Raw genomic sequence first — 20,941 nt, forward strand, 5'->3', positions numbered from 1 at the left:
CACAGAGGGAGGCGCCCGAGTCGTGAATCGAACCCAGCAGCAGCAGCAAGAGTCGTCTTGCTGCCAGGCCACGTGCGGCGCTGCGGTGGCCCACAGCCTCCGCACGCCACAGCCACGTGGGCGATTTCGCTTCATTGATCGCTCTTCCACCCCCCTCCCCTCTTTTCCCACCGCCCTCCGCTCCCCCCATTCAGAGGGCGCACTTCTACGAGGTGTGGCCCACGCTATTCAGAGGTCGATAAATCACGAAGCCATCTCAATGATCCCCGAGAGAGCAGCTGGTGGGTGTGGTGCGAAATGTGAAAGGCCCTCACAGCACCCTCTCACATCGCCACCACCTCCTCCTCCTCCCACCACCACCACCAACCTCTTTGTTGTATATAAAACATGTTTCTGGCCATGTAGTTTCATTTAATCGGGGAGTGAGCTGCTCGGATATAAGACGCCACGTAGCTACCACCACCACCACCATCAACGTGATCACCTTGACTCACCATCACCACCGTCACCACCGTCACCACCATCACCACCGTCACCACCGTCGTACCGCGTGAGCGTCAAGGCCACTACCGAGTCCAACATCGAGACCACAACCGTGACCGATCACCACCACCACCACCACACCACCACACCGCTACAACCTCCACCACAACAACACAACCACCGCCACTTCCATCGCACGACCACAACCAACACCAACACCACCACCACCACAACGTCCACCCATCACATCCGCTTCGTATCAACCCATCGGTGACAGAGAGTGACGCGGCGACGTTGACCGATGACAGTTTGACCACGTGGGGGCGACGATGATTATGACGACGACGACGACGATGACGACCACGACGACCGACGCCAAGTGACATTAGCGAGGAGGCGAGCGGCCGCCTAGGGATGCGTGCGGCATGCGGCGATGGCCCAGGAGGAGGAGGAAGATGGGAGACGCGGGGCCCGTGAAGGAGGAACTCCCGAGCCCCCCATCCTCGCACGGACCCTTCTGGCCCCGGGACTGCGTGGGCCCGAGCAGCGGCACCCCGTGCCACGACGCGGCCACGGCCCAGGAGCGCGACGCGTGGCCCGCCTCCGGTGTGGCACGTTTTATTCGTTCGTTACGTCGTTCACTCACCCGTTGAATCGTTCGTTTGTTCGTTCATTCGTTTGTTAATTAGGACGGTGACGTGGCCGAGCGTCCGTGTGTTTTTTGCCGCATGATGCAGAGGTTCGCCGTTGGGGTACACTTTGTAAAAGGCATGCGTCTTGTCTCCTCATTCATTGGGTAACCTTTGTAAAATGCCATCTGGTGCGTGCGTGGTTCGTGTCTCTTCATTAATTGGGACACCCTTTGTGAAAAGGGAACCACTTTGTGAAAAGGGAACCACTTTGGAAGAGAAGAGAGCCACGTCTAAGCGCAAAGAGCAGGGCACACGGGACAGCAGAGGGATCTGTGTCGCTGTGGGGATCAGAGATCTCAACCCTAAGCATCTCGGAAATAAATTCGCAGGCATTTGTGCCCAGGTGTCTGAGACGCACGCTGTGAATGTCGTGGCAAGACAGGAGAAGCAATGCACAGGTCCGGAAGAGAACGTGGCCATCGAGTGTTGTAGCTCTGATTGGGCAGAAACGGTTGCGCTGTGAGGGAGACGTGGGTGCAGATTTGGGGTTGAGGGCCGGTGACCGAGACCCGGCATTGGAGCGGTCTCAACGAGTCCGGCGACCAAGGGGAGGAGAGAAGACCTCGGGGCAGATGGTGGGAGACGGTCAGGACAGGTCTTGGAGGTCGCCGCGTACGGGAACTGGTGGAGGGGAGGAAGCGTTCGTAGCCATGAGGTTGGAGGTCGCGGTGGTCGTGGCGGCATTTTAACCACGGTGGCTAGGAGATGTTAACTACCTCGCCTGGTATACAGGAGGTCGTGGGTTCTATCCCGACCCTGACGGCTGCTGCTGTAGATTTGGAGTTTGCGTGTCTCTCCCCGCCCGTGGTCGCGTCGATTTGTCTGCGGTTCCTCCGGCGTTTCACTCACATTTAGAATCAACATCACGCGTTTCGAGTGTCTGGCTTGCTATACATAGCCACACGATGACGATTACACTGGTCAACAAAAAAAATCATTTTTTCTGGCCTGGACTTTTGCAGCTGTTCTAGACTAATTTCAGGGTGCTGATTCCAAATCTGATCTCAGATTTGCTCTATCACATCTCATTCTTATGCTATCGGCATACCCCATTTTCATTGATTTTACCCGAAATTAACTACGTCACTTATGATTGCAAGTTGCTGCGAGTCAGTGACTGCTTTAGTGTTAAAATATGGTGCTGTATTTTTAGGATAGTGTGTTTATAATATCATTTTATGTAGATATCCACATTTATTTAATATTTTTCTTCTGCAGTTATTTTTATTGAAAATGGAATATTTGATATCTCAAAAACCTGATGTGATCGACAAAAACTGATGCCAGATTTGGAATCAGCACCCCAAAATTACCTTAAACCCGTTGGAATACCTAATGCCAAAAAAAGTGTGTTGACCAGTGTTATAAGCCCACTTCGTTGAGCTATCATTTGTGATAGTCAGCTCGCTTCTCAAAAATAATCTATACAGCTCGGTGGGCCTTACCTGGTAAAATAAAAACAAATCGTTTAAAATAGTTAATTTTTGTGCCCAGGTGAGCGCCTACCCGAGGCCACGTGGCCGGGATGTGGGCGGCACGGGGCCACGGGGGGTGGCGGTCGAGCGTCCTCAGCGACCGCGTGGCGAGGCCGCCAGGTCGTGTTCGACCCCGACCGATGGGGGACGCGGCCTCTGGTCCCGCTCACCTCGTCCACGTCGTCCACCGTCGCCACGTCGCCCACCGCTTCGCTCGCCGCGTCGCGCGCAGGGCTCTGCGCGCCCGCGCTGGTCTTCGAGTCGCGGTTCGAGTCCGGGAACCTAAGACAAGCACGGCGAGTGTAAGCGAGAACCTGTGTGTGTGTACCTGTGTGTGTACCTGTGTGTGTATGTACCTGTGTGTGTGTATCTGTGTGTGTGTACCTGTGTGTGTGTGTGTGTACCTGTGTGTGTGTGTACCTGTGTGTGTACCTGTGTGTGTACCTGTGTGTGTGTACCTGTGTGTGTACCTGTGTGTATACCTGTGTGTGTGTATACCTGCGTGTGTGTACCTGTATGTGTGTGTATCTGTGTGTGTGTGTACCTGTGTGTGTGTACCTGTGTGTGTGTGTACCTGTGTGTGTGTACCTGTGTGTGTACCTGTGTGTGTGTACCTGTGTGTGTACCTGTGTGTGTGTGTACCTGTGTGTGTGTACCTGTGTGTGTGTGTACCTGTGTGTGTGTGGCGATGGTGAGCGGGCCCGGGTAAAACTACGTGGCCGGGAGTCGGAGCCTTTCCCTGTACACCTTGGGGTGCGACAGGGATGTCCTCTGGCTCCCACATTATTTAACATCTATTTTGACCGCGTAGTTCGTGAAGCCTTCAATAGCTGTACCGGGGGAATTTCCGTTTGGTACAGATATAATGGGAGGCTGATCGACGCCCGGGTGCGATCAAGGGATGGCTCCCTATTGGTCAACCACGTTATGTATGCCGATGATTTGGTAATAGCTGCTCATTCAGAAGAGGAGTTGGAGGCGCTGCTGCTGGGACTGGAGCGTGCCACTAAGAGGTGGGGCCTTACCATCAGCCCCACCAAAACCAAGCACCTGCCTGGGTATTTTGTACCATCGGACACTCCACCCCCACAACTCCCAATTGGTGATGGGGCAGTTGTGGAGAGAGTGGAGAGTTTCCCATACCTGGGCAGTGTGCTTATGACCGGCTCCAGTCTATCAGCAGAGGTCTCACTCCGAATCAGTCGAGCGGCAATATCTTTTCATCGGTTGCGTAACGCTGTGTGGAAGCTACCTGGTCTGTCGCTCCGCACGAAGCTTCAGGTCTTCTCGGCCACGGTCATTCCCTCCCTTCTCTACGCTTGCGAGACGTGGACCCCCCTGGTGGAGCATCTTCGCCGGTTGGAAACATTTAGGCTGGCCTGCCTACGATCCATCCTGGGTTTAACCAGGCTGGATTGTGTGAGGAGCTCACAAATCCTTGAAAGATCTGGGCAAAGTCCCATCAGTGAGCTCCTCCGGCAGGCAAGGCTGCGTTGGCTGGGTCATGTAGCCCGCATGCCCAGCCACCGCATGCCTAAACAGCTTTGTTCGGCCGGATCGAGGGGGCTAGACGGGCGCGGCACGGGCTGGAGAAGAGATGGAGTGATGTGGTACAGGAGGACGTGGAGCTGAGTGGACTTGCCGATGACTGGTACCAGCGGTGTCAAGATCGGCCTCAGTGGAGGAGGCTCGTGAAGGACGCTACTGGGCAGTTGGAGGCAGTCGCCCTCCAACAACAACGGAGGGCGGAGGAGCGACGCTCACAACAACGAGCGGAGCGCCGGGTGGCTAAAGCACAGCAAGTTGGCACAGTAGGGGGCACAGGTGGTGCATCAGCCAGTCATCTCGGTCATCTCGGTCAGTCGACCAGTGGCACCTGGGTCTGCCCCGTGACCTCCTGCCAGCGGGCTTTCGACACTTCACGTGGCCTCAAGGTGCACTTGGCCTGGCACAAGCATCGTGGTGACGTCACCGCCACTTAGTGGCGAATGGCGGTTGTTGTTGTTGTGTGGCGAACGGTAGTGTAGCGGTTAGCGCGCTGCACTAAGATCTCGATTCCCGCTCACGGCCAACACCAGTGACGATTATCTGAACCGGTCCTGGGCCTCCCCTAGGTCGACTCAGCCTCAAATAAGTACCTGGTTCAATGTGTACATATCGCCACCCGGGAGACAAAGACGGCCGGGCGTGGTGTTGCCCCCCCCCCCCACCCTCGTGCCGTCTCTACCTTCACAGGTGCTACCCGCTAACGACACTTGCCCCAACGGTCTGCGGAGGCCACATGGCAGTGTGGTGACCTTTGTCTTTGCCAGGGGCGAGTTCGAGTACGAGTTGGTGCTGCGCAGCGACCTGCACACGGAGCGACACACGCAGTGGTTCTACTTCCGCGTGCAGAGAGCGGTCCCCGGCCCCTCGTACCGGTTCGTCATCACCAACCTCCTCAAGCGGGACAGCCTCTACGGCCACGGTGCGGTGCCGGCGGGGGTGGGGGTCTCTGTGCGAGGTGGGGAGGTGGGGTCAGTGTGGGCCATAGTGGAGGGGGGGGGGGTGCGGGGCTTGGGTAAAATCCCACGACGCCTTCAAACTAAATCGGAGGTGTTGCATCTGACACTGTGACGTCGATACGCAGCGCTCCCCCCCTCCACCCCAAGCGCGGGGCCCGGGGCAGTCGCCCAGTGCCCTGGTTAGGAAGCTTTGAGTTGGGGGTTGTGGATGGCTGGGTTTACTGGGCTGCCTCCGTCCGCTCGGCTACAGCTCCTCCACACGGCTACACGATACGAGAGAGCTGCAGCCGTGGGGGGCGGTTGAGATAATTCGGTGGTTGTGAGTGCTTGTAAGTTAATCGCACGGGTGGCTGAGACAGGTTAGTGACGTCAGATGATCGCGGCGAAGCAGGCGGCGGCGTGTATCTGCCGTGGTCAATGCACACCGCGCTCTTAACCGGGGCGGTTCGCCGGATTCGAACCGCGAACCTCGGCAGGCATGCGCCCGCTGGTGTACTCGGAGGTGGCGGCGAGGTCAGGGGCTCCGGGCTGGTGCCGGACGGGACACCACATCCGGTACGGACCCTGGAGCAACCCCAGCCGCAACCCCCTGCTCCCCGCCGGGGTGCAGTTCTACTGCCTCGACTTCCTCATGGTGAGCGGAGCGCCCACCTGCTGCCTCACCGCACCCGACACTGGAATTGAGAGGAAAGGGGCCGTACATAAATGACGTCACGCACGTGACATCAAACGATCAACTGATTGATTGGTCTGTCGATCGACCGGTCGACCGATCGATTGCCCTAGCGATCGACCGGTCAACTGATAATTTGATTTATCGATCGACAGGTCGATTTATCGATTGGTCAGTTGATCGACCGGTCAACTGATCGATTGGCCTATTGGTTGTCTCTGTGTGCACGTGCGTGTGTGTGTGTGTGTCTCCCGTGGCCGGTGGCGCGCGAGCGGCAGGAGTTTGCGCACGCGGGCGACACATGCTACCTGGCGCACTGCTACCCCTACTCCTTCTCCGAGCTGCAGGCGCACGTGCGGGCGCTGCTGGCGCACCCCCGACGCGCCGCGCGCCTCCGCCGCGACTCGCTGTGCGCCACGCGCGCCGGCAACAGCTGCTTCCTGCTCACCGTCACCGACTTCCCGCCCGGTACAGCGCGCGGTACAGCCAGGCACAGCCAGGCACAGCCCGGCACAGCCAGGCACGGCCAGGCACGGCCAGGCACGGCCAGGTACAGCCAGGCAAAGCCAGGCACGGCCAGGCACAGCCAGGCACGGCCAGGCACAGCCAGGCACAGCCAGGCACGGCCAGGCACAGCCAGGCGGCCAGGTCGGCAGCACCTCGTCGACTTTGCTCGATGCGTTCATCGTTGTGAATATTTGCGGGGTTTATCGATGGGTTGAACGATACGTACGTGCGTCACTCGAGTGATTGCTCGATTGATTGCTCGATTGATTTATGGGTCGATTTATTGACCAGATGATTTAAATATCACCCAAATTATTGATTTATTAACTGATCCCTCAACTGATTAGTCTGTTGATATATCAATAAACTGATTGGTTTATTGATAGATCAATCGACTGCTTGGTCTATTGATTGATCGGTCGATTTGTTGATTGATCGGCCGATTTATTGATTATTGATCATGTTTTGAATGATCGATTGATCGCTTATTCATTCATCAACATATCGATTCAACAGTGCAATCCCAGGCACGCGTGTCCCCGCGCTTCTTTGAGCTGTCGTCGCAGTTTCCAAGCTTTCTGCCACCAGCCGCCGTCCGTCATCATCCCCCCCTCCTCCGCCCCCCCTCCGTAGACTCGTCTCAGGATGACCGCACGGAGGAGCACGCCGGGAAGCTGGGGGTGGTGATCACGGCGAGAGTGCACCCCGGGGAGAGCCAGGCGAGTTGGATCATGAAGGGAGTCCTCGACTTCCTCACCTCCGACGAGCCCAGCGCCCAGGTCGGCTCCGCGCTCGGGTTGTTAACCGGTGACCCGGTAACCGTCTTTGAAAATCGCTTACCGGTTAGTGGGGAGAAGTGTGAGTACCTTGACTCCACCAACACGTGACCTGCCGATGGACTCACCTGTGGTCCAGCCCATTTGGCACCGCCACTGCCGCCGCTGCCGCTGCTGCCGCTGCTGCTGCTGGGAGGATTTAAGAAACTCGCGGCCGTTGTTTCGTTTTCCGCGCCGGGCGATGGGATTCAAGCAATACGTTGGCCACTCTTACCGAGTAAAAACCTTCGATGGTGCCGTTTGTTGCTGTCCGCTCGGTGTTTCGGACCTGCGCCGTATTTATATTTTTCGTGACGCCGAGCAGCGTCGCTTTGGTGAGTAAATGAGAAGCGGTGAAAAGTGGCCGGTGAACGTGAGAAGGAAGGAAATGAGCTGAACATAAAACATGATAATTTTTACAACGAACAAAACAATAACGACCGATAACCCCGTGACCTTAATAGAAAACATGACGTAATACGTGAAGTTTCGGGCAATGGTCCTACGTCTTAGCGCATCATTAATGTATATACACGTGATCGTAATGCTCTGGAGTTGCGCTCTAATTGTTAACTGTGCACCACCACTGCCAACGCTACAGCAGCAGCATCACTAAAAAAAAAAAAATCTGTATTTGTTTTTGCTCCGCGAGGTTGGCCACGATACGCCAGTGCAGCAGGTGGCTTCCCCGGCCTTCCCCGTGTGAAGTCCTTCGCTGTGCTCTTTGCGTCCCGCCGATCGGTTCATTTTTGTTGTAATCCCCCGCAGGAGCTTCGGCGCAAGGTGGTGTTCAAGATCGTGCCCATGCTGAACCCCGACGGCGTTATCGTGGGGAACTACCGGTGTGTAGGAGGGCGTGGGTTTGATCTCGATCCTGACGCCTGTTGTATGTTTGGAGTTTGCGCTGTCTCTCTCTCCGTGGTCGCGTGGATTTCTTTCCGGGTCCTCCGGTTTTCCCCCTCCACATTTAGAATCAACATTACGCGTTTAGGGTATTTGGCTGCTATACATTTCCACAAGATAAGCCACTTCGTTGGGCTATCGTTTGTGGCCAGGTCACTTCTGCAGAAGAGCTACGTAGCTGAGTGGGGCTTACCTGGTAAAATAAAACATTGTTCAATAGTTTTAGTTCATAGTTTAGTGTGATGCGCGCGACCCCCGCGACCCCCGCGTCACACACTCACCACTCACCCGACAGCTCTCGCCTAAACTCTCGCCACTCTCCTCCTATCAACTCGCCTCATCGATTGCTCATTAATGTATTATTGAAAAACGAGCAATACCCGCCGAAAATCAGCAAACAAAAAAATGTTATACCTTTTCCACGGCTATTCTTGCAGAGGGCGGGCATGACCTGACCTGGGGAATGGGCCAAACAAAAAATCTCCCAGTTTCTCTCCCTGGACTTCACCTCGCTGTGTTGGCGGCGGCGACGGTGTCGTCGTTGTTGCAGGTGTTCGCTGTCGGCCCGCGACCTCAACCGCAACTACCGGCACCCGGACAAGGACGAGTTCCCCACGGTGTGGCACACCAAGCAGATGGTGGAGCAATTCCAGAAGGACCGGCCGGTCAGCGCGCAGCAGCAGCAGACACACACGCACGCACGCACGCAAAGAAACGATAATAATGATTGTATCAACTTTTATCACTGCGCCACCACACAGCGTTCGCTCGCTCTCGTAGCGAGAGGATGACTCAGAGGCGCGAGGAGCAGCCACAGACGAGTGGGAAGGTGGCAGCAGGAGCCACGCAGTGAGCCGCTGTCAAGTGCCACGCTCTGCGGTCCTCGATATATTAAGATGTTATTGGACAGTTATTAATGAGCTTTTACTGGAGTACATTGAGGAAACTCACGCGTGCCCAGTCCCCTTTCAGAAACGCCGGAGGTCATGGCCGTGTAGCCAGGATCCGTGTAGCTCTGTCCACGATATTTAACTCGAGACCTGTCCAACAGACACTGCTCCCAGTTGCATCCGATTGTTCCAATTGTTTGTGCAATAAAAAAATTAGCTGTTGAACAAACAAACATCTCAAGAGGTGGATGCAGCAGTCGTATTTATGCACGTTGAACTTCTTTCGCACCGTACGTAGCCAACCGTGCTAATCGAAGATGCGGGGGTAAGGGACAACAAACTAAACAAAAACTGATTTTGTCAATCTCGATGATTTAAAAGTGCATCGCTCCCAGTAGCTTCCTAATATCGGAAGGAAGAGCGTTCCAGACGGCCGCAGCAGTCGCGTTGACGGTCACCGCTGGTCGTCACGCCGCCGCCGGTGTGGTACCTCGTGGTGCAGGTGATCCTCTACTGCGACCTGCACGGCCACAGCCGCAAGCACAACGTGTTCATGTACGGCTGCAGCTCGCGGCCGCCACGCGGCGCCGGCGACGCCAGCGCGGCGCTCTTCCTCCGCGAGCGACTCTTCCCCTGGCTCATGGCGCGCAGGGTGAGTGAGTCCGTTCGTCTGTCCGTGTGAATCCGTCCGTGTGAATGAGTCGGTATGAGTGAGTCCGTGTGAATGAGTCGGTATGAGTGAGTCCGTCCGTGTGAGTTCATCCGTGTGTGTGAGTTCGTCCGCATGAGTCCATCCGTGTGAGTGAGTCCGTCCTTCCGTGTGAGTCTGTCCGTGTGAGTCTGTCCGTGTGAGTGAGTCCGTCCGTCCATCCGTGCGAGTCAGTCCGTCCGTGTGAGTCCGTCCGTCCGTGTGAGTCTGTCCGTGTGAGTCCGTCCGTCCGTGTGAGTCTGTCCGTGTGAGTCCGTCCGTCCGTGTGAGTCTGTCCGTGTGAGTGAGTTCTTCCGTCTGAATGAACCCGTCCGTCCGTGTGAGTCCATCCGTGTGAGTGAGTCCATCCGTCCGTGTGAGTCCATCCTTATGAGTCCGTGTGAGTAAGTCCGTCCGTCTATCCGTGCGAATCAGTCCGTCCGTCCATGCGAGGCCGTTCGACTCGGATACATCAACTCGAATCTTGGAACTGACACCAGAGCAACACGAGCCGATGTTATCGCTCCGTCTCTGCAGCGGGCGTGAGCCTCCCGGCCGCGTCGCGTGCGCACGGCGTGCGCACGGTGGCCTTCTGTCGCACCGCCCACGGCACTTTCCCCAACGGGCCCGGTTGAGAGGCCGCGCCGGGCCACCTTTGCCTGTCTCTGCCGGACGCAGGCTCCGGGTCGCTTCGACTGGCGCAGCTGCAAGTTTCGCATCCGGCAGGGGAAGGAGTCGACGGGACGCGCCGTGATGTTCCGCGCCATGGGCATCGCCAACGCCTTCACCCTCGAGGCGTCGTTCGCCGGCTCGCGGGGACTGAGCGCGTACGGCCGGGGGATGGGGGGGGGGGGTGGGGTGAGGTGGGGGATGGGGTCGGGGGGTGGAGTGGGGGGCAAGAGGGAGGTGGGGTGGAGTGGGGGTTGGAAGGTGAGGTGGGGTGGGTGAGGTGGTTGGGGTGGGGGGTGGAGTGGGGGGCAAGAGGAGGGGGGTGGGGTGGGGGGAGTGAGGGGCAGGGGGCCAGACCCAGGCTCAGATTTCACTCAGCACTCATTTTATCCACACGTGGAGGTGTGCAACATTGCACGTGGCGGAAGCTGTCAGTCATCCTTGTGGAGACCACCACTTCCACAGAACTGTGCCTGTGTGCGTGTGCTTTGCTACAAGCCCAGCGAACTGAGTTCCATTTTGTCCACCAACACCAGTGATGATTCTCTCAAGCAGTCCTGGGCCTCCCCTAGGTCGACTCAGCATCATGCGAGTACCTGGTGCAGTGTGCAAACATCAGCATTGGGGAGACAAAGGCAGCCGGGGGTCGTTTCTAGCCACACCGCTCCATCGTGTGCCGTTCCGACCTTCATAGGTGCTCGCTAACAGCACTTTCCCCAACAGTTTGTTGAGGCTATACACGGAATCTTGTCTTTAGAAAAATATATATTTAAATATCCTTTGAGACCGTGAGGTGGAACGAACGGAGGTGGTGCCAGGAAGCGGGGTGCCCAACCACGCCGCGCGGGATCCCCCCGACGCCTTCGAACCAAACGGGGGAAGTTCTACGTCTGACAGCGTGACGTGGAACCGCTGGTGCCCCCCAAAGCGCGGGGCCCGATCCGGCCGTACCCCTCGGGGACGCCGCTGTGGCAGATGTTGCAATGCTGCGAGTGAGCCGTGTCGGTGGGGGGGGGGGTCTCGCGTGGCCCCAAACCCCAAGGCGCCGCTCTCCTCCCCGTGTCCCCCCCCCTCCCAGCAGAAGCAGCGCCAGGGGCAGCAGCAGCTACGACGTGAGTGACTTCCTCTCGATGGGCCGCAGCCTCTGCGAGTGCGTGCTGGACTACGTGGGCACGCGCGAGGACCCGCGGTGAGCACGGGGGGGGGGGGGGGGGGAGGTGTGGGCAGAGCCTGCCATGCTTGTGGACCCCCCCCCCCCTCCCACCACCACCATCGCTTGTGACGACGCTGGCACTGCCCCACGCGGCTGCCCGGCCCGGGTTGCGACTGAACTGATCGTGCCCCCCCTCCACCATCCCCACCATCCCCCTACACCGAGAAAGAGATGAGCAGCTTCTTGCAGCGTTCCGAGTCACTTTGTCAGCACGTGAATGTCGCTCACGGGGCTTTGTGTCGTCCACAGTCAGCTGTGGAATTTCAGTCCGGAGGATTTAATTTCATCTTCTTTAGCCGGCGAGCACCCGCGCGGCGCCGCACGTACATACAAACCGAACGCGTTGACAACTTAAAAGCGCCGCACGTCCTCCTTCACATCCTCGCTCTTGCTCCTCCACCTCGCATCCTTCTCGCACGATCCCCTCCACCGCCTCCTCCTTCTCCTTCTCCTCCTCCTCCACCGCCTCCTCCTCCTCCTCCACCGCCTCCTCCTCCTCCTCCACCGCCTCCTCCTCCTCCACCGCCTCCTCCGCCTCCTCCTCCTCCTCCTACCGCCTCCTCCGCCAGGAAGCTCGCGGAGGCCACGGTGACCCTGACGGACGCGCTCGTGAGTCGGGCCACGGAGAGGGGCTGCTGCGGCCCCGAGGGCCCGGCCGCCCCGCGGCAGCGAGAGAGGACGCTCCGGGCGGCGGAGGAGGCGCGGGAACCACCGCCCGCCCAAGGTTAGTTTCTGCCCCTAAAGGGGGGGCCCAACGACCCAAGTCGATTCGGTTCTCCTCCGGCTGTCCGACCGCACGGATCGGCGATGGCTGCTGCTCGAGCGATGGAAGCGCCGTGGAGGAGTGTCAGGCCCTGGACTGGAATCGGAGCGCGAGGGAGGGCAAGCGCGCTGTTAGAGGCCGCGTTGAGAGTTGAGAAAAGTGCTTTGGGCTCGGTGTGCACGAGTCTGTGGGTCTCTTGTGTGACTATGGATCTCTGTGTGACTCTATGTGTGTCTATGCGACTCTATTGGACTTTGTGTGAGCCTATGGTCTTTATGTGACGATGGGTCTCTATGCGACTCGATGGGTCTTTATGTGACGATGGGTCTCTATGTGACTCGATGAATATCTAAGTGAGCCTGTGGGTCTCAAAGTGACTCTGTGGATCTCGGCGCTTGACCGAGCCTCAACTTGGTGTAACCACGGTCGGTCAGCTGAGCCCCCGGGTGTTTAACTCTCGGATCTCAGTGCTGCCCCCTCGGGGGGGTGGGGGGATGGGGGAGGGGGTCTCCGACCGTTGAGCCACTCGTCTTCCGCGCTCCGCTCAAATATCACCAGCGAGCGACTCGGAGCGGAGCGAGACGTCGGACACGGAGAGCGCGCGGAGAGAAGCTGACGGCATCGACGACGCCGGCAGCAACGATCGGACTCCCGCACGACCGCACGACCCCCGACGCGTGCAGGTGCCCCCCCCCCCACCCCCCTGGCACAAATACCGCCGGTGACCTCCGGTCAGCATCGCATCCACCGATCCGTAGGGGTTCCTGGAGTTTCCTGCCCCCTTGGAGGTTACCTGCCCCCTGTGTCTAGTTTGCTGTCCTTACACCGCACCTCCGATTAGCACGGTTGGCTACGTGCGGTGCGAAAGAAGTTCAACATACACGTGCATTCTTAGTCCCGGCTGAAGACCCCAGCACCGGGTTAACACGGCCTCCTAACTCTCTCTTTCTCTCTCTCTGATCACTTGTTTCTGGAGTCTCTCTCTCGCCGGTTCCTTCTCATCACTCATCCCTTCCACCTCTACAAGCACGGGCCTCTGATATTCATTGTTTAAGGGCGCCCTAAACATCTAATTATTGTTGTCACGCGGAGTAAACTCCAGCGTGGCAACGCAGTGGTAACACTCGCCGTGTATTTTGTACATTCTGTCTCTCTCCCTCTCTGTTCTGTTTCGATTTCCTCCGGGTACTCGAGTTTCCTCCCATAGCTAACACACACAAAATCACATGGTGTGATTGGTGTTGGCCCAAAAACATCCCAGTACTGAAAAATAACCTCCGAATGACTCCACTTTGGGACATCCCCGCTGCGTGGACGCCCTTGCAGGCCGACACGAAGCCGGCCGGCACGCCGGAGCCCCCGGCGGAGTCGCTGGGACGCCTGGACGAGCGGGACGACGCCGAGCGGACGGGGACGTGGGGCTCCGCGGGACGAGGCTCGGGTCCCGACGCCTCTGGCCCATCGTGGCCCGGAGGCCCCGACGAACTGCGGACGCTGGAGGAGTGCTACCGGCGCCTCGGCCGGCTGGAGCTCGCGCGGCTCGCGTCAGAGTCCGAGTGAGTCGCTGGGGGGGGGGGGGGGGGGGCAGGGCTCGGGCGGTCGTCATCAGTCGTGGACTATCCACTGGCGGCATAGGAGGCATGAAGCTGCGCTGCTTCATGGAGATGGAGCGACGAGAGGCATCTGCGAACTGCTCCCGACGCACGCACGGAATGAGTCGGTACATTATTGCGGGGTTGACTCAACTTCACGATCACTGCAGAGTTGAATCATAAAGTTAAGTACCGCTTTGTGGAAAACAAACATTGCGTGTTCTATGGATGAACGTGCCCCCGGCCATAGAAATGTGGAACTCTTACCACTTGCCTGGAATGTCTGGTCAGTTTGTTATGAAGTGGCTGCGTGTTGGAGGAAACCGCAGACAGCCGAAATATCCCACACCTACCCAGAGATAAAACACAAACCCTTGGTGTAGGCTCTTTAACAACCCACGTTCTGCACCGCCACCCTGTGGAAGTCTCACCGCTGGCTTGCGCGTGCAGGAGCAGCGAGGACAGCAACAGCGACCCCGAGCCGGAGGTCAAGCCGGAACCGCCACGGAGGAGACGGAATCGCAAAGGGCACCGGGGTCCTCGCGCTCCAGGGCGGCTGCCCCCACTGGGGGGCCGGGTCCCCAAAGGCCCCCCCCAGACGAGAGATGCACCCGCTGGCAGAGGAGAGGTGCGATGTTGACCCCCCCTCCCCACCACCATCACCCCGTCACTGAAAATCTCGAATTTCACAACGTTTTGTGCGGTGATCCACCAAACCCGCTTGGCTGCCGCCGCCACAGGAGCAGCTCCCAGGATCGGCTCGCCCGGTGATCGTCGGTGGCGGTGACGCCGGTGGCAGCGGTGCGATCTGCCGGCTGCCGTCGGGGTTGGCGCCGCGGTCGTACCCGGCGTTCGTGAACCGCTACCTGCACCGCACCAACCGCGGCATCCCCATGTACGCGCAGGAGCGCGTGGCCGAGAGGGCGGCGCGGGTGAGCTCACGGGTCGGCAGCGGGTCACCAGTGGGTCACGGGTCACCAGCGGGTCACGGGTCACCAGCGGGTCACCAGTGGGTCACGGGTCACTAGTGGGTCACGAGTCACGGGTCAACAGCGGGTCACCAGTGGGTCACGGGGTCACTAGCGGGTCACGGGTCAACAGTGGGTCACGGGTCACTAGCGGGTCACGGGTCAACAACTGATCACCAGTAAGGTCACGGGGTCACTGGCGGGTCATGAGTCACCAGCGGTTCACCAGCAGGTCACAGGTCACGAGGGGGTCACGGGTCACCAGAGGGTCACTAACGGGTCACGGAACAGCATTGGCAATGCGATGGAATTACTCGGAGCAGGAGTAAAACATCAACCTAAGCAACGTTGTGTATGTGTCGTGTATATTGTGTATGTATTTGTCGTGTATATTCGTGGAGCGTTTACACAATTGTACGTGCATGATTTTCTCTCGCGTGTCAATCGAACGCATCTAGGCTGGCTTGGAGTAGGGATTATCGGCATAAGGCACTACCACTAGACTACAGGGTACGCCTGCCCATAGCAATCTGATATTATTGTGTACCCAATATTCCTATAATCGCGTGAACTGAGGATAAAATGAATCGGGACGGGGCATTCACGCAGCGCAGGCAGCGCACGCACGCAGCTTACGTGCGACGTCCGCTCCGTCGCTGCTCGTGTGGTGTGCAGAGGAAGGAGGAGCGGAGGAACTTCGAGAGGAATGGAGCAGCGCTGTGAGCCGACCGTGAGTGCCGCGTCCTTCGCTCAGTCCAATCCGGAGCGAGCGAGCGTCCGTGTGAGTCTATGTGTGTCTATTATTGTCTGCGTGTGTCTGTGTGTGTCTGCGTGTGTCTGTGTGAGTCTATGTGAGTCTGTGTGTGTCTGCGTGTGTTTGTGTGAGTCTGTGTGTGTCTGTGTGAGCCTATGTGAGTCTGTGTGAGTCTATGTGTGTCTGTGTGTGTCTGTGTGAGTCTATATGAGTCTGTGTGTGTCTGTGTGAGCCTATGTGAGTCTGTGTTTGTCTGCGTGTGTCTGTGTGAGTCTGTGTGTGTCTGTGTGTGTCTGCGTGTGTCTGTGTGTGTCTGCGTGTGTCTGCGTGTGTCTGTGTGAGTCTGTGTGTGTCTGTGTGAGTCTTTGTGAGTCTGTGTGTGTTTGTGTGAGTCTGTGTGAGTCTTTGTGAGTCTGTGTGTGTTTGTGTATGTTTGTGTGAGTCTGTGTGAGTCTGCGTGTGTTTGTGTGAGTCTGCGTGTGTCTGCGTGAGTATGTGTGTGTCTATGCGAGTCTGTGTGTGTCTTTGTGTGTCTGCGTGTGTCTGTGTGAGTCTTGTGTGTCTGTGTGTGTCTGCGTGTGTCTGTGTGTGTCTGTGTGAGTCTGTGTGTGTCTGTGTGAGTCTGTGTGAGTCTGTGTGTGTCTGTGTGAGTCTGTGTGAGTCTGTGTGTGTCTGCGTGTGTTTGTGTGTGTCTGCGTGTGTCTGTGTGTGTCTATGTGATTCTATGTGAGTCTTTGTGAGTCTGTGTGTGTCTGCGTGTGTCTGTGTGAGTCTGTGTGTGTCTTTGTGTGGGTCTGTGTGAGTCTGTGCGTGTATGGGGAGCGGTGGTGTAGCGGTTAGCGCACTGCGCTACGAACCCGACGACCCGAGTTCCATTCCCGTTCACTGCGAACTCCACTGACGATTATATGAACTGGTCATGGGCCTCCCCTAGATCTACTCAGCCTCAAATGAGCACCTGTGTGTGTAAACATCAGCACTGAGGAGACAAAGGCGGCCGGGCGTAGTGCTGGCCACCCACCCCCTAGTGTGCCGTGCCGGCCTTCATAGGTGCTCGCTAACAGTACTTGCCCCGACAGTCTGTGAAGGCTACACGGGGGGCGGGAGGACCTTTGTCTCTGTGAGTGCGTGCTGGGGGCGCGTGGTTTGTTCTTGTTCCCCCGCAGATTTGTTTTTAGAACGGCGGCGCTGCTCGGTGCTCTGACCTCTGACCCGCACCCGGCCACTTCAAAGCCCCCTCGCGCTACCTCTCCCTCTCCTTGCGCGCGGCATTAGAGAAGCGATCGACGTCACGCTGAGAGTTGCGCAGCTGACAGCACAGGGGGTGGGGGGTGGGGCAGGGAGGGGGGGTAGAGGGCCCCCCCCCCCCAAGTGGGATCGTAGCGGGCGCGGGAGGAGGGCCGCGCGTTCGACCAAACAGATCGTCACGTGGCTACGTACGGTGCAAAGGAAGTTCGCCGTGCATACACTCACAATCGGGCGGCAGTTCCACGCCAGGAGCGAGGATTGACGCGAGGTTCTAATTGGGAAAGAGTTTCATTGTCAAACCGAGTCATTAATTATTGGCAGATGGGTATCGATGGGTCGGCAGGTGTTTGCAGTGGGGGGGGGGGTGGCGATGATTCCTGCAGAGCTATCCCAGCCGAGCGACCATCGGAAGGCGAAACTCAGTTCAGGCTCGGCACGAGCGAGGTGATCGCTCCTTTAAACTTGGAAACCGTGGACTGGATTCACCCCACTCCGGCGTGACGTAGCCGGCTTCGTCTCACGCGGCGCTTTGTCCTGCAGGAGCCGCTCCTGGGACGGGAGGTGCTGTCCGACTTGCGCTACTGCAGCCTCGTGTCCATCTGGCCGGCGAGAGACACTCCGCGGTGATTGTCTCTCACTCAGAGCCCGACAGCCACTCCGTCACGGTCACTCTCTGTCACCTCCTCGTCTCTCTGATAATATCTAACAAGAGGAATTATTTGCTCCGATCCAGGTGCCTGCCTTGGCTCCTCCCACCCTCAACCAGTATATATACAAGGACGGGTCTCTTGGAATGTATCTCACTTGATACAGCAATCGTGCTGTGACGGTTCTACCTAAAGACGGAAGCTTGTGTTGCCTCCGAAACGTCGTGATTTTTACTTTATTTTTTATTTTACTTTTATTAATTTTAATTTACATTTTTTACCTACGTGACTTTACCGAAAAAAAATCCTTGCAGTCACGAAAGCTTCAAATCTAGAAGGGATTCTTTCGTCATTGCCTCGTCGCCTCCGTGTCTCTCTGTTGCTGCCACTGCCATGGTAGTTACGACAACCGTCACCTTGTGTTGATGTACATCTGTGCATAAACACGTGCATCAGTCCATGCGTGTGTTGATGTACATCTGAGCATCAGCACGTGCATGTGTCCATGCGTGTGTTGATGTACATCTGTGCATAAACACGTGCATCAGTCCATGCGTGTGTTGATGTACATCTGAGCATCAGCACGTGCATGTGTCCATGCGTGTGTTGATGTACATCTGTGCATAAACACGTGCATCAGTCCATGCGTGTGTTGATGTACATCTGAGCATCAGCACGTGCATGTGTCCATGCGTGTGTTGATGTACATCTGTGCATAAACACGTACATCAGTCCATGCGTGTGTTGATGTACATCTGTGCATAAACACGTGCATCAGTCCATGCGTGTGTTGATGTACATCTGTGCATAAACACGTGCATCAGTCCATGCGTGTGTTGATGTACATCTGTGCATAACACGTGCATCAGTCCATGCGTGTGTTGATGTACATCTGTGCATAAACACGTGCATCAGTCCATGCGTGTGTTGATGTACATCTGTGCATAAACACGTGCATCAGTCCATGCGTGTGTTGATGTACATCTGTGCATAAACACGTGCATCAGTCCATGCGTGTGTTGATGTACATCTGTGCATAAACACGTGCATCAGTCCATGCGTGTGGTTGTGGGGAACCGGGAGTATAACGCTTAGCGCGCTGCACTACAAACCCGGTGGACAGAGTTCGATTCCCGCCACCAGTGACGATTATCTGAACCTGTACTGGGCCTCCCCTAGGTCGATTCAACATCAAATGAGTACCTGGTGCGGTGTGTAAACATCGCCACTGGGGAGACAAAGGCGGCCGGGCGTAGTGCTGGCCACCCACCCCCTCGTGTGCCGTGCCAGCCTTCGTAGGGGCTCGCAAACAGCACTTGCCCCAACGGTCTGCTAAGGCTATACGGGGGATCTTAGTCTCTCTCTTTGTGTGTGTGTGTGTGCGTGTGTTCGTGTGTTCTCAGCCACCGTCCCGGCCCCAGGAATTCCCTGTCCAACCCCTCCTCGGTTCCCTCCCGGCCCCAGCTCCCACCGGAGCTCCCGTCAGCGACAGGGGGAGATAGAGCCTGAAACTTGCCGAGCATCGGTTACGAGTGAAGCTGTCCAGGATGAATCCTCATCCTCGTCGTTGTCGTCAAACGTGATCAATCCACAGCTGGATGAAGGTCTCTCCGAGACAGAGAGAGAGAAGAGTAGACTGGAGCTGCAGGGCAGAGATGTGAGCGATGATGTTCATGCAGTCAATGTGTGAATGGAGGAAGGCGTCAACGATTTAGTTAATGTCTTTGTTTTAAGTGCGTTTTTGTTACATTTCTTAATCTGTTTTCTCAATGCATTAACATGTTTTGCTGCCGTGAGACAAACGAGCCACGCGTAAATGTCTCAGCAGTGTACCTCATGGGTCTGAGAACGGCCCGCAGAAGTGGATGTCGCAGAGTTACGCCTGAGAACCCTTCAGGTGACCTCTTACCGACACAGTGGAGCGCAGCACTCATCCACCCACACGCTCTGCGCACGCTGCTCAAACCAAAACAAACAAAACAAAACATCCTTCAAGTGGCTTTGTTATTCTTTACACAACAGGACAAAGACAAAGATCCCCCGTATAGCCTACAACAGGCTGTGGGTGCAAGTGCTGTTAGCGAGCGCCTGTAAAGGCCAGGATGGCACACGACGGGGTGGGTGGCCAAACCCCACGCACTGGTCACAATCGGACGCACACCACTGCGCCGTGAGATCGTGACATGTCAGTCGAACTGATATGGGGGTTTAAAAATAAAGACGTCAAAACATTCTCACGGCTGCGATGTAGCCAAATAAAGTTGCACATCCAAAACGAACGCGACGGGTTGTGTTTTTCGTGCAGTCGTGTGATTGGTTGGTGGACCGGGCTGAGAAATTCTTCTACTCGCTCCGCCTGAGAACCACGTTTAACCACATGCGGCTGAAACCTGGACTCTAACCCAGGCTGGCAGCAAGTTGCCAGCTCGGCGGTTTGACGTCTGATCAAGCCGGCCTCCTCTGATCAACAGCAGAACACGCTAACACATTCGTCAGTAAAAGTGTGTGGCCTTAACAAATAATGTATAGAACAGGGCACGATGCTGGCAACGGTCCTTATAGCCCAACGTCGTGTGCTATGAAAAAAAGACCCATTTCTCGAAACGTCACGTGTCATGAAGAAGGGCTATTGCCCGGAACGTCGCCTATATTGTTTTGCTTTTAATGAACAGCGTTGTCAAAAATGTTGAGTTCTATTTTGTTATCAGTGCTTCTGCACCACCACCGCCGCTTGTTAACTCACGACTAAATAATGTTTAAAAAATATATATTTCACCAGGTAAGGCTCACTGAGTTGTACAGCTTTTTTTCAGAAGCGACCTGGCCACATGATAGCTCAACAAAGTGGCGTATAGTGTGGACATTGATCGCAGCAGTCAAATACTCTAAACGCATGTTGATGTTGATTCTAAATGTGGAGGGAAAATCCGGAGGACCTTGAGAAAAATCCACGCGACCAGGGGGAGAGAGAGACACACACAAACTCCAAATATACAGCAGCAGCAGGCGTCAGGATCTGGATCAAACCCACGACCTCCTGTATACCAGGCGAGCTAGTGAACATCTCCTAGCCACCGTGGCGGCCCCACGCAGCAGCAACGACAGCAGCAGCAGCATCACCAAATGATGCTCAATAAATGCACAAATCAATAGCGGGGAAAAAACATGAGAATTTAAAAATAACCTTCTGGGAGGGTTGACACGCAGGGGGTGTGTGGCTCACGTGACACAGGGTTGGTCCCCCCACCCCACCCCCGGATCGTCCTGTACCAAAAATTGGGACGGTGTCATCTTTTCGCCAACGCGAGCACTTCGTGACGACAGCAGCATCAGCAGGTTAAGTCGCATCAAGCCGGGTCAGCATTACGAGGGGTATCGGAGGTACGAATGGTCGGATTTAGTAAGCGGCGGCAGCGGCAGCAGAGGCAGCGGTAACATTGGCATGAGAGCAGCAGGT

At 56.7% G+C, this 20,941-nt stretch overlaps 1 protein-coding gene across 4 annotated transcripts; it reads left to right on the forward strand.

The window, feature by feature from the left end:
* The first annotated feature begins 294 nt into the window (after positions 1–294).
* Positions 295–19,763, forward strand: LOC133353340 (cytosolic carboxypeptidase 2-like). Of its 4 annotated transcripts, none has more exons than XM_061569492.1 (19): positions 295–1,089; positions 2,670–2,952; positions 4,963–5,117; positions 5,631–5,788; positions 6,175–6,295; positions 6,968–7,113; positions 7,918–7,991; positions 8,603–8,717; positions 9,445–9,594; positions 10,309–10,457; positions 11,378–11,488; positions 12,082–12,236; positions 12,834–12,958; positions 13,602–13,831; positions 14,318–14,495; positions 14,608–14,799; positions 15,511–15,565; positions 17,378–17,460; positions 18,888–19,763. In XM_061569492.1, the coding sequence occupies exons 1-17, from the start codon at positions 909–911 to the stop codon at positions 15,556–15,558; spliced, it is 2,571 nt and encodes an 856-aa protein (XP_061425476.1). In that variant the 5' UTR covers positions 295–908; the 3' UTR covers positions 15,559–15,565; positions 17,378–17,460; positions 18,888–19,763. The 4 variants fall into 4 exon arrangements, with proteins under 4 accessions (XP_061425476.1, XP_061425474.1, XP_061425473.1 ...); XM_061569490.1 differs by having other exon boundaries at positions 296–1,089; positions 6,106–6,295; positions 15,511–15,616; XM_061569489.1 differs by having other exon boundaries at positions 296–1,089; positions 6,106–6,295.
* The last annotated feature ends 1,178 nt before the right edge of the window (positions 19,764–20,941 follow it).

This window comes from Lethenteron reissneri, chromosome 43 (assembly GCF_015708825.2).
Source record: "Lethenteron reissneri isolate LAM-NWPU_2019-01 chromosome 43, ASM1570882v1, whole genome shotgun sequence".
Taxonomy (NCBI): domain Eukaryota; kingdom Metazoa; phylum Chordata; class Hyperoartia; order Petromyzontiformes; family Petromyzontidae; genus Lethenteron; species Lethenteron reissneri.